The 12,023-nt window shown below is 41.7% G+C and overlaps 1 protein-coding gene across 3 annotated transcripts in view; it reads right to left on the reverse strand.

Moving 5' to 3' along the window:
• LOC146984176 (collagen alpha-1(XX) chain-like) overlaps window positions 1–12,023 on the reverse strand; it is a 37,410-nt gene that overhangs the window by 18,367 nt on the left and 7,020 nt on the right. For all 3 annotated transcript variants that reach the window (XM_085781098.1, XM_085781100.1, XM_085781099.1), the window contains 8 exons: window positions 9,370–9,513; window positions 6,407–6,604; window positions 4,471–4,668; window positions 3,739–3,906; window positions 1,911–2,030; window positions 1,648–1,812; window positions 1,261–1,419; window positions 288–460 (listed from right to left, as the gene is read on the reverse strand). In XM_085781098.1, coding sequence (XP_085637224.1) covers window positions 288–460; window positions 1,261–1,419; window positions 1,648–1,812; window positions 1,911–2,030; window positions 3,739–3,906; window positions 4,471–4,668; window positions 6,407–6,604; window positions 9,370–9,513 — 1,325 coding nt within the window. The remainder of the gene's footprint in view (window positions 1–287; window positions 461–1,260; window positions 1,420–1,647; window positions 1,813–1,910; window positions 2,031–3,738; window positions 3,907–4,470; window positions 4,669–6,406; window positions 6,605–9,369; window positions 9,514–12,023) is intronic.

The raw sequence follows: 12,023 nt of genomic DNA on the forward strand, positions 1-12,023 counted from the left end.
AGTCGGCCTTTCAACTGCTGCTGCTTAAAGTCACTAACACTTCTATTGTTACATCCTGAGTCAGAGTGGATACTTTACTTAAGAGGAAACATTAGAGGATAAACATGTTTTTGCTCCTTGTTTCCAGCTGGAACCACAAACACTTTCCTGGTTGCCATCCAGCACCTTTCTCCTACAACGGGAGTACAATGTGCAGTACACTGTGGAGGCTGCTTTGAATTCTTCATGGGGAGAGGAATGTGTTTATATAACTGTGTTTATCTCTAATCAACAGTCACTTTTCTAACCTCCAGTGGTCTCTGACCCTCGGCGCTGTGGTAAACCACTCTGTACTGTTGGACCGGTTTAACAGGGTTGGTCCAGTGGAGCTTCACTTCTCTGGGGCCAAGTTCAGAGAAGCGCAGGTCAGTAGGACTTGGGTAGGAGAGGGCGGGGTCCACCGTGGGTGCAGGCTCCATTCCTGCAGAAGGCAGCAACAGCGGATTCACACATCAGGCATCAACGAGACATGAAGGTTTGCATTTAACCCTCCTGTTGTCCTTCGGGGTCAAATTGACCCAATCTGTTCCCTTCCTCCATCCTTCCTTCTTTCCCGCCTTTCTCCCTTCCTTCTTTCCACAATCAATATTCCTTCCTTCCTTCCTTCCTTCCTTCCTTCCTTCCTTCCTTCCTTCCTTCCTTCCTTCCTCCCATCTTTCCATTCGCCCATCCTTCTGCTTCCTTCTTTGACCTAATCTGTTCCTTCCCTCCATTTTTCTTTCCTTCCTTTTTCCCTTCCTTCCATCCTTACTTCCTTCGTTCCCATCGTCCTTACTTCTTCTTCCTTCCTCTTTTGATCTAATTGGCCCAATCTGTTGCCTCCCTCTATCTTTATTTCCTTCCTTTTCCCTTCCTTCTTTCCACAATCCTTTCCCCTTCCTTCCTTCCTTCTTTCCCTTCGTCTGTCCTTCCTTCCTTTCTTCTTTCCCTTCGTCCTTCCTGCCTTCCTACTTCCTTCCTTTTTTCCCTTCGTCCTTCATTCCTTCTTTTCCTTCATCCTTCCTGCCTGCCTGCCTTCCTTCCTTCCTTCCTTCCTTTCCCTTTGTCCATCCTTCTTTGACCCAGGAGGACAACAGGAGGGAAACAATTCAATTCAAAAGACTTTATTCCTCCCCAGGGGGGAATTAAAAGCACATAGGCAGCAACGTCAATGTCAAGAGGTGTAGATTAAATGACAGAAAAAAGAAACAACAGGAAGATGCAGCTGGTAGAGGGGGTTACGTTTCTTAATGCCACGGTCCTCTATCCTCCCACACAGGATGTGGACCAGCCGAGCCACCAGTTTACTGAGCAAAGGGAAGTCGTTGACGTTATAGACGTTCAGATCCACCGGCTCCGACGCCACTTGTCTGAGCTCGGCTTCATCGGCGTTCTTCACACCTGAGCGACACAAAGATATGAAATGGTTCAAAACAACCCCCCCAACAGGACTACACTGCACATTCTATTTACTTAAAATCATAAAATAGAGCAAAGTCAGAATAAAATAAAATTAAAACAGCTATAAAACACTATAAAACACATATAATTATATATGTAAAAGCTCATTTAAAAAGGTGAGTTTTGAGCATGGTCTTGAACGTTGGGAGGTCTTCTTCTCAGTCTCACCTACAGCGATGATCTCCACGCCGGCGTTCTTCAGCCGGTTTGCTGCAGCGATGGCGTCATCCTGAGATTTGCCATCAGTCAGCAGGACCAGGAAGAACGGCGTGTCCGACCTCGCTCCCGCCTCCTCCCTCATGTTCTCCTCCATGACGTGGAGCAGCGCCTGGCCTGGGAGACGGGACACAGGGTTTACACACACACACACACACGGATGGGACAAATAATGGCGCACAGTGTGTCTGTAAGGTGATGATGTGTGTGTTTACCTGTAAACGTGTTTCCTCCTTTATATCTAAAGTTCCTCACTGCCTCCAGCAGCTGCTCTTTAGTGGTGAAGTTGTTGAGATGCCACTCTGTGCGAGGGTCACCGCTGTACTGGGTCAGACCTGGGACAAAATACATCACATGTTACACAAGAATCTACTTTAAATGGTTAATTGTAATATTTGTATTTTGTTTTTTGTTATTGTGCTGATAATCTGCGCTCTATTACAACTTACTATATAGACTCCCAACCACAAAAACACACTACTGGAGATAAGAAACGAAAGAATGTTTTGATTTTATTCTTTAGAAATGTGTTGATGTTGAAAAAGCATCTGAAATGAAGGCGTTGAGGTCTGACAAGTCTCAGCCTGACAGGTGGAACATGAAGTGAAATAAGATAAAGTATCATAAAAGGAGCTGAGGCATGAATTGTGTATGAGCTGAAAGGAGCTGTGGGGTCATTTGGTGGTTTATGATAGGTGGATGTGAGACCACAGGAATTTTACGTAAAACCACCAAAGAAATTTCAATATAGAGTTGCATCACACACCAAAGAGTAAGATTACAAAATCACGATACATCACACGTTGTTGTTGCCTATATTAAAATTACAGTGCTCGAGGGGCTAATCAGGGACCACCTCACCTGATATCATGCAGAGGCAGAGACTGTGGTGCAACAGCTTGATGTGATGTTGGTAAAGATAAACAAGTCTAGATGAGTCTTTTATTTTTCCACAAGAACTGGAGGTGAGATTTTTAACTTTATATCTTGCAGCTGCAGTATGCTAACTAATGTCAGCCTCAGAATATCAAATAAATATCAAATATGTTTGATAACTAATTGAGGTTGAAAACCTGATCTGCGAAAGGGGTGAACTGGACTTTTATATTTGTTGGTCAGGTAGGTACGTAGATGGGTGGATGGGTGGATGGATGGATGGATGGATGGATGGATAGATAGATAGATAGATAGATAGATAGATAGATAGATAGATAGATAGATAGATAGATAGATAGATAGATAGATAGATAGATAGATAGATAGATAGATAAACACTAAAAACAAAAACATTAAAAAACAACATTTAAGTGCAATTATGCTTAAAAAAAAAGGAGGAGCAATGTGTGTCTTGATGCTATTCCTGGCACAGTTGGTTGCAAGTGGTTGTCGGTTATTTGCTCTGGCACTGGGGAGGAGTTGTTCTGTGGCTGCTGTGGTGTTGCTAGTTATCCCAGGTGGTTGCTATGGGTATGTGCTGTTGCCGGGGGTGTATTGGGGTATTTGGATGTGTGCTTGTGTGTCTGTGGATGCACAAACACAAATGAGTAGAAATGCAAAAGATGGCGCTTGTAGGGCAGACAGCCTTCGTATCCTCTTTGGTTTCAAATAAAACTTGAAACAAAAAAATTTCTATTGTTTCTAATTATTTTATATTTTTGTATTCTTATTCGACAACCAGAGGTAGCCTACATAAGAATTTCACTGTAATTACGTGTAATTATATGTGACAAAAACTTGAAACTGAAACACACGTGTAAATAACTATGGCCATCGACAACTCACCAATCAGCAGAAATCAAATAAATATTTTTGAATAGGTTGCGCAGGAACAGAGCTACTGTATATAAATCATAATAACTAATCATTGATCGATGTAGCAATGTTTTTGTCTGGCAATAAAAAACAAAAACACATTTCATGTTCCCTTAGCCAGTTGGTGTGGATCAAACAGACGACACAGCACGGCCACAGTGTGGCACTGTGTCCACATGAGCACCGCCCCCACAGAAGGCTTCACACCACCCTCCCCACCCTGATCCTCACCTATCTGAATGTGGTCCGGCCCGATGTTGAAGGGCGTCATCAGTCCCTCCAGGAAGTCTCTGACTCGTCTGAAGTTTGTGCGTCCAATGCTCCAAGATCCATCCACCAACAGCATGATGTCCGCCGCTGCGTCGCTGTTGCATTCAAACGGTCTCCTTGGAGACATGCCTGCATAAAAAGAAGCGTGGAGCAAACGATTTAAAACTGACTGCAGAGACGTGTTGATTGATTTTTTTATATAGAAGTGAATTGAAGCTGTTCTCGCGGGGAATTGCAACAAACCATGCATTTAGCCACTGACACCGTTTAATGCATGGTTTTAGATCAGGAAACAGATGCTGTGTGTGAACACGGTGCCAACATGAACATGAGTGAGTTTCCCTGCATGTGAACGTGTGTGCTCACTTGGATTATGAAGGAGAGGACACATGTGCCCTGCAGCTGAACAGGAGGGCCTGTCATTATCCTTTCCTTTACCTGTCCCTCCCTCGTGTAAACACTGTCATCACATCTCAAACTAACACTTAACGGCTCTCCAGCCGTTTGTTCCTTAATTCATAAGAAGATGATGACCAGACGTTCTTAACTTCCTGCTCAGGGACAGCTGTCCTCATCATTACCAGCATGTTTTGGCTCATTAAAGCAACAAATGTCATCATAGGTAGAAGATTAGAACTGAGTTTGTCATGAGTCATGTTTGTGCAGCACTGTGGGAGCGGGGGGGGGGGTCACCTGTGACCGGCTGGGTGGTGAAAGGCGTCTTCCGGGGTTTCTCCTCCGCCTGTTTCCCCTGTGTTGTTCCCTGCTGGTCCTTGTTCTCCACCTTCGACCGGTCTCGCTCTTTTTCTTTCTTCTTCTTCCGCTTCTCTTTGGCGGTTTTCTCTGGGATCTCGTCGGGGGGCTGAGTGGGGGTTTCTGTGGCCGGGGGCTCTGGGGGAGAGAGGTAATGGCAAGCACATGGGTGGGGTTACAGTGAGATAAGCACAGATCGTTTAGGGACCGGTCGAGGCCGTACATGGGAGGAAATCTCCTGTTGACATTAGATCAATCTGACTTCCTAAGTGTCAAGAGGAAAAACGAGAACTTTGTTTATTTTATGATTAATAGGTCACATTTTTTGCCGTTGCTCGTAATTTATGAAATAACCAATTTCTAAAAAGCTCTATCTGTCCTCATATCTGCTTTTATTTCCTGTGTTCACTCTTACTCCAGCTACTGTTGCTGGGCTGTCATTATTATGTTGGTGTACCCCTGTGTGTACAGTACACGTGTGGAGGTGTGTGTTGGCATCCCTCAGTGTTATAATAACAGCGGCTGTAGGCAGATCAGAGCAGCCAGGCTTCTGACTAAGACAAAAAATAATCTCCTCACATCACCCGGGGTTGCCAGCTCTTTGCACTTGTTTTACTTGAGAAATCATTTTTAAATCTTTACAAAGTCAAGCGTCAGAGCAGATCAGTGGACTACGAACTTTGAGTTCCTCTTACATCTGGTGGTTCAGGCCCGTGAGCTTTTCCAGAGTCCAGGATAAAGACAGGGGATCATCAGACTTTGAACACGGCTTTGAAAACCTCTCCCAGTTCCTATTCGCTCTGCTGTGTCTCAGCTGTTCAAATGTGTCCTGAAATACTCCTTCTCAGACCGTACTTGCATTACCATCACATCTTTTTCATTTTTTCTCATGTTGCCTGATTTGTGTAACAGTTTTTTATCTTTTGCTGCTGTTGATTCATATGTGTGATTTGTATGCTTTCTTCCTGCACTTGAATTCACTTTGTGCTCTTCCAAAATGTGCAAATAATATTATACAATCATAATACAGGCAGTGTAATAAGGACCACAGTCCCATTTTACTCAATGAGACGCCTCTTATTTTGCTTTTTTTTTTTTTATTATGACTGTATTTATCGTTGGAATCAGTAACAGTATTAAAATCACCACACAAGATAGTCTTATAGCCTACTGTAAGGAGTTCCTTCAGTCTGTTAAACAGTTGCATTTTTTTAGAAACCTGTGGAGCAGTATACACATTTATAATACGTAATTTTTCACCAGAATAGAAACAATCGATAATAAGAAGTCTTCCTGGGATAATATCTCTTCTTCTAATTATATCAACATCATGGGATTTGAATAAAATTCCTATACCATCAGCTTTATTTTCTCCTATTGATATAACACATTTCCCCTTATTCCATAGTTTCGATACATCGTTTACGTCTTCAATGGTGTTCAGTCTCAGTTCTTGAAGACAAAGAAAATCAAAGTCTGTATTTAATAAATAGTTTATCTTCTGTTGTCTAAAAACATTTGATTGGATTCCTCGAGCATTCCAGGTGGCAATCTTTAGATAGGGCATGAGGAATTAAGGGGAAGGTATAGGATCACGGAGAAGGGTTATCATTTAATCGCTTTTCATCACTCTTTAAAGAGACTTTCGCTTTTCTTTTCTTTTTTTTATCTTTATATGGTGACTCATTGACTTGATCAAGTAAAATGGGAGCAGAAAAGTCTGGACTACTTGAAGAAGAGTCTGATGTTTTGGTTTCTGAAGATTCTGAGAGAGGAGAGCTGCAGGCTTGTGCAGCAGGTAGACGGGGCGAGCTCAAGTCATCATGCTGTAACAACACCACAATGTGAGTGTGTGTTGATGCAGTGTTTTCATCACCTGTAGTAGTAGCAGCTGTGGTTGTGGTGGTGGTGGAGGCGGTGGTGGTGGTGGGGTCTGGATACAGAATAGTCGGCAGACCCAGCAGAGCCTCCGTTGCATCGTCCAGGTCTCCTGACCCCGACCCGCCGGGCAGCATCTTCTTCCTCTGCTCTCGGCTGCCGCTGCGGATCATTTCTTCTTCCCGCAGACTCTCCACTGGAAGAGAAGAGAGCAGCTAAGGAAATCACATGTGGATAATTAATATTAATAACTAATAAATTAATAATTTACTGTGTGGAATGGAATAAGTTCACTATTACTACATAGAGTTCACAGTCTGGCTGGCTCGTTATGAAACTGTGGTGGGACTGTGCATATTACTGACATACATATTATTGGTATATGACCTGCCTGAAGTGGAACCAATGCAAAACAAATGCAGAGAATGAATGACATGGACTTTTCTTCTAATATACAGTTTGACCATCATCATAAATGAAAAAGAACATTTAAATAATTGTATTAATAAATCTAGGAATAAACATTCATCAACCATACTGCTGCAACTAATTGAATAACGTGGATAAACTGACTTAGTACTGGATTGTTGCATATACACTGCCTGTCCAAAAAAAAAGTCACACACTGTAACATTTCGTTGGACTGCCTTTAGCTTTGATTATGACATGCATCTGCTGTGGCATCATTTCAATAAGATTCTGCAATGTCACAACATATATTTACGTCCAGAGTTGTGTTAATTTTTCTTTCTCATTTGGGTGTTTGTCTTGCCTTCTGGCCTCCAAAATGTGAGAATTGACAAAAAAAAATCTGTGTTGACACCTGAGCTACTTGAGCAACTAAACTGACCGACATTGAACATAGAGCCATTTCACTAGCACTGGCTACCAATCATCTTATCTGTGTCAACTTCAACACTGTCATCAGACTTTGTACTGGGGAACATCATCGCACATACCTCCTATTATATAATTATATAATTAGCTCTGGATAGGACACGGTGATGACTAACAAGAGGCAGTGCAATATTAGAACCAGACATGTTTTGCTTTTGAGAGTGGTATTTCCCTGCTTTCTGACTAAGATGACTGCAGGGCTGTCTGAATGCTGACAGTGCAGCCGCATGACTGGACAACATATCTATATAAAAGTGGGTTTCACGACCCAGTCGGTTTAGATCAGAGATAAAACCGAACACGCTCGAGGTAAAGACAGATCTGTGTAGTGTGCGGTGTTACTTCACTGTCTTAACTCCTTCAACTTGGTGAGTCTCACTGTTAAATCCTCGCCTGGAGTAAAGAGACAAGGTCAATGGCAGCAAATTGAGGGTGAAATTTCCTCGGATGTAAAAACTGCCTTAACAATAGTCACCTACTATCACCAGCACAGCTCAAAATAAGTACAGGGCCTGGGGGCGGCTTAGAGCAAATGGGAAAGGCAAAGACACACCAGGAAGGAATTCCCAGACTGCCATCATTCCAGTGAGACAGCCAGTGTTACGATTTTCCAATTTCCACATGTTTTTCTGGCCTGCCCGGACACGCTCGCCCCGACACAGTAACCCACTATCGCTCGCACGGCTCACCAGCAACCACAGGCTGCATCTACATATTGTACCATCTAGCCTGACCTAATACCAGCCCCCAGGAGGGTAGTTAACACAGTCTGGTGATAAAATGTCATGAGGAAGAGGGGCTCACAAATCAGTGAGGAATCAATAGCTGTGATGGGATCCTCATCAGGAGACAGATCACTGATGGAGGCAACAATCTGAGGAACATAAGTGAGGCTCCACAACCTGTAAACTTCAGACAAAGCCCTAGCTGCCCTCCCTCCCCATCGGCTGCTCATCCTCCTCGGACACGGTCGCAGAGTGTGGCCGGACGGCCATTACCCACTGTGTAATTTTAGCTGGTAATGTGGCCTTAGTGAGCCACAGAGGAACAAATGCTGGTTTGTGGGCAGATTTACAACCCAGGAACACACCTCGCTCATGTAAGTACACACAGGGAGTTCAAACACAGCCCAACTGTCAGCCTGTAATCCAGCTGTGTGTGTGTGTGTGTGTGTGTGTGTGTGTGTGTGTGTGTGTGTGTGTGTGTGTGTGTGTGTGTGTGTGCATAAGAATGTCAAAAATGCACCTCCTCCTATGATATGACTCTGCTTTCTTGCCAATGTCATCAACGTGTACATCCCATCACATCCTTCCTGTGGATTTTATGTCCCTTGTTCAAACTTGTGTGTGTTTTGTCACCTTTAGCAAAGAAGAAATACATTTCATGGGTTGTACATGAAAAATAATCCTATTGTACATTATAAAAGATGCTCCAGCAGAAGCTTGAAGCAGTAATTTGAAGTCCCCTAAAGGAATAAACCTTTAGGGGACTTCAAATTACTTGTAGGAAGGCTAGTGAGACCGTCTGTAGGGGTCTGCACATGTATGTACTAGTTTTATTCTTCTTGTCGCACTTTTGTAGTTTGCATTAATTATCTTAATGTTCGTGTTTTGTGTTTTGTCTCTTGTACGTTCAGTTAGTCTGTAACTTTGTGTTTTGCTGCTGCCTACCTGAAACAGGTCTCTTTTGTAAATGAGATCCTGGGTCTCAATGAAATTTTACTTGTATAAATAAAGGCTAATAAAAAAAATTAAAACGTAAATATGATTATTTTTTGTCTTCACAATCTATCCTCCATATTACAGGTGACAAAGCTGAGTAATCTTACATTTTTCAGGCGTTTTATTCTGGAAGGACAGTGAGAGAGAGGTGCTGCTCTACCAGGTGAGCCACTGTTGCGTCTCCATAGCTGAATATTTTCTTTTCTTACTTGATCTCAGCAGCCTTGATCTCAATAAGCTCTTTGTTCCCTTTGTGCTCGTCTGCCACCCTCCATTCTTTATCTCCCCCCCCCCCAACCGGCCTTTCTACTTCCTCCCATCCACCTCGCTGTGTGGTTCTTACTGGTGAATCGTCTCTTGGCGAGAAGCTTCTCCGTCGTTCCGTTGAGCACGAGGACCTGGAGGGCATACTCCTGGCTGGAGTCCAGTCCCGCCACGGTGGCCCGGCCCCGTGTGGTGGTCAGCATCAGCTCCGGCTGTGGAACATCTGGAAGATGAAATGAGCAACTTGGCTGATAAACATCTGGCTCCAAGTTACTATGAGAATAGGTCTAAAGCAGCTTTTTTATGTACATTCTCAATTCAAGTTTATGAGGTGACAGTTTTACAGTGTACAGTACTTGGACATGGCTTCATATGCAGATTCAGACAACTTTATAAGAGGACAATTGATTTGATGCCCCGCCATCAATTACACAAACAACATTTATGTGTCAAAGGTGCAGATCAACAACCACACAGAGGTCAAGATAAAATTAAAAGCAATACAATGAACAAATCATTAGACATTTGTTGCGTCTGCACCATGTGAGGGAGCACAGCCATTTAACATGACTGTTAAGTAACCTGAGAGCAGAAGGCATGAATGATTTGGAGTATCTATGAGTTAGTAATTCTCTTCAAAGGTGCATTTTACAGTTTGTTTTAGAGTTAATGTTAAAAAATGAGCGGCCTGACAATTGAAAGTGAATGTGGAGACCTCCCATTTAATGAGCCCATCAATGCTCATTAAAATCATAAAGGTTAATTGTGGTTTAATTTTCACAATTATATGTTTGGAAGAGATTGATCACTAAGGTTTTGAGAAGATATACATTTTGTATCTATCAAGAAGAAATCACATTGTCAGAATCATTTCATGAGGAGAGGTAAAAAAAAAAACTCCTACATTTGACTCTTAATATTTAATTGCATGCATGATTCCAAGGTGATTCTTGATACAATCTGTTATTTTGGATTCATTTATTGTTCTATCTTTGGCTGTATTTTATAACAGGTATAAACCAATTGAGATAAAGGGTTGAGTTTTAGCAGTAACTTAGTCGCCATGACTCAGACACTAAGATGACTATGATTCATGGTGCATTTGATGACATCCAGCCCCACAAAAAACATAGATGAATAGAATGATCCTTGGTCTGAAAAGTTTGAGAAACACTGGTTTTAAGGGAAACACATGGCTCCTGACTTTCGACTCAAAAAAATTAGTAAAATCTCTACTAAAAACCTAGGAGAGAGTGTATTTCAGTTTTGAGTTTAGCTGATTACAACAAACACTGGTGGGAACTTTCCATGATGAGCTCATGACACAGCAGAGACAGGACAACAATCAGCACAGCATGCTAATTAAATCACCATATACATAAAACATAATAATATACACAAAGTACCATGAATGTAAAAGATAAATCAAGACTAATAAAACCCAAATAATCTAAAAACATTCAAATTACACACATTATTACAAAGACAATAATACTACTAATAATAAACAGCGATTTTCCATCGGGTCCTCACACCCTTTCAGTGCGCTTGGGCCCTCACTACAGATTACAGACACAGTGAACACTACAGGAACTCAGGTTTACCATTCAAGTGTCAAACAGCCTCAGGTGATGTACTTCTCTAAAATCTCTAATGATGTTCTGATCCTTTTAGCCCGGGCCTCTCTTTTTAGGGAGTGGTGAGTAATTTTAGAAGCAGCCTTGACGACTTTCTTGCATGTGTTTCTTTCAGCATTAGTCAGACTATCACACAAAGAAGTAAGCAACACCCTCCACAGAATAAACACGCTCTCTGATGGGTCAACTAAACGATCTTAAAAAGTTTTCCATCTCAGATTATTTAAGACTTTGGTGCCAAAGAAATTCACAGTTTTTCATACATTCTTCTAGTTTTCTGGTGATCTCAGGAGCTGGTTCCCACAGATCCCTGTCTGAAAGTCTCTTCAGTGATGTCAATCTCTGCAAGATCAGACACCTCCCTCCTTTATGCTGATTCATCTTGTTACCAACACAATCACAGAAAATCTAAATATTTCAACTGGACCTCATGTTCACAATCAGTGGCTTCAAAAGAGTTTAATATCCTAGAATATTGTCCTTGAACTTTTTAACTTTTTGTTTTCCTAATTATGTTCCCAGTTTTACTGTATGTCTTATGCTATAAAAACAAAACATGACAGATTTTTTGTTGCATTGTTTTGTACACTACATTAACATTATGTGATAAAATGTAGTGTGTATCAAATTTAATTCTATGGAACATTAAAAAAAATACTGAGACATAATAAGTGGTTGTTTATATCAAATTGGACACTAATAAGATGTAACAAAATGTACTTTATAAAAAATACACAAACTTTCTTTGACTATGGTCTTGAAAATGAAATCTAATACCATATTAGGGCCTCATTTTTGTTTCTAATTGCAGTATAATTTAGTGTAGGTGTGTTTAAGGATTGTTATTTTGGGTCTGATATGTCATTAAAGATGGAGTAGGGCTTGTTGTATTATAGACTCACCTACTGTAAAATAAAACGCAGCAAAATCTCTTTAAAAAAAAATCAACTCTACCAGATGCTAAATGATACATTGTTGATGTCCCTCCCTCTCCACAGTCCACTGACCTTGGATGTCTGAGTTAGATCCGCTTCTGCAAACCTGTTTTGCCATGAGTTCAGGCTGCAGGCTTAAAGCAGCAGGAAAACCTCAGGTC

Source organism: Trachurus japonicus, chromosome 7 (assembly GCF_045865225.1).
Source record: "Trachurus japonicus isolate A0001 chromosome 7, Traja_1.0".
In the NCBI taxonomy this organism is placed as follows: Eukaryota; Metazoa; Chordata; class Actinopteri; order Carangiformes; family Carangidae; genus Trachurus; species Trachurus japonicus.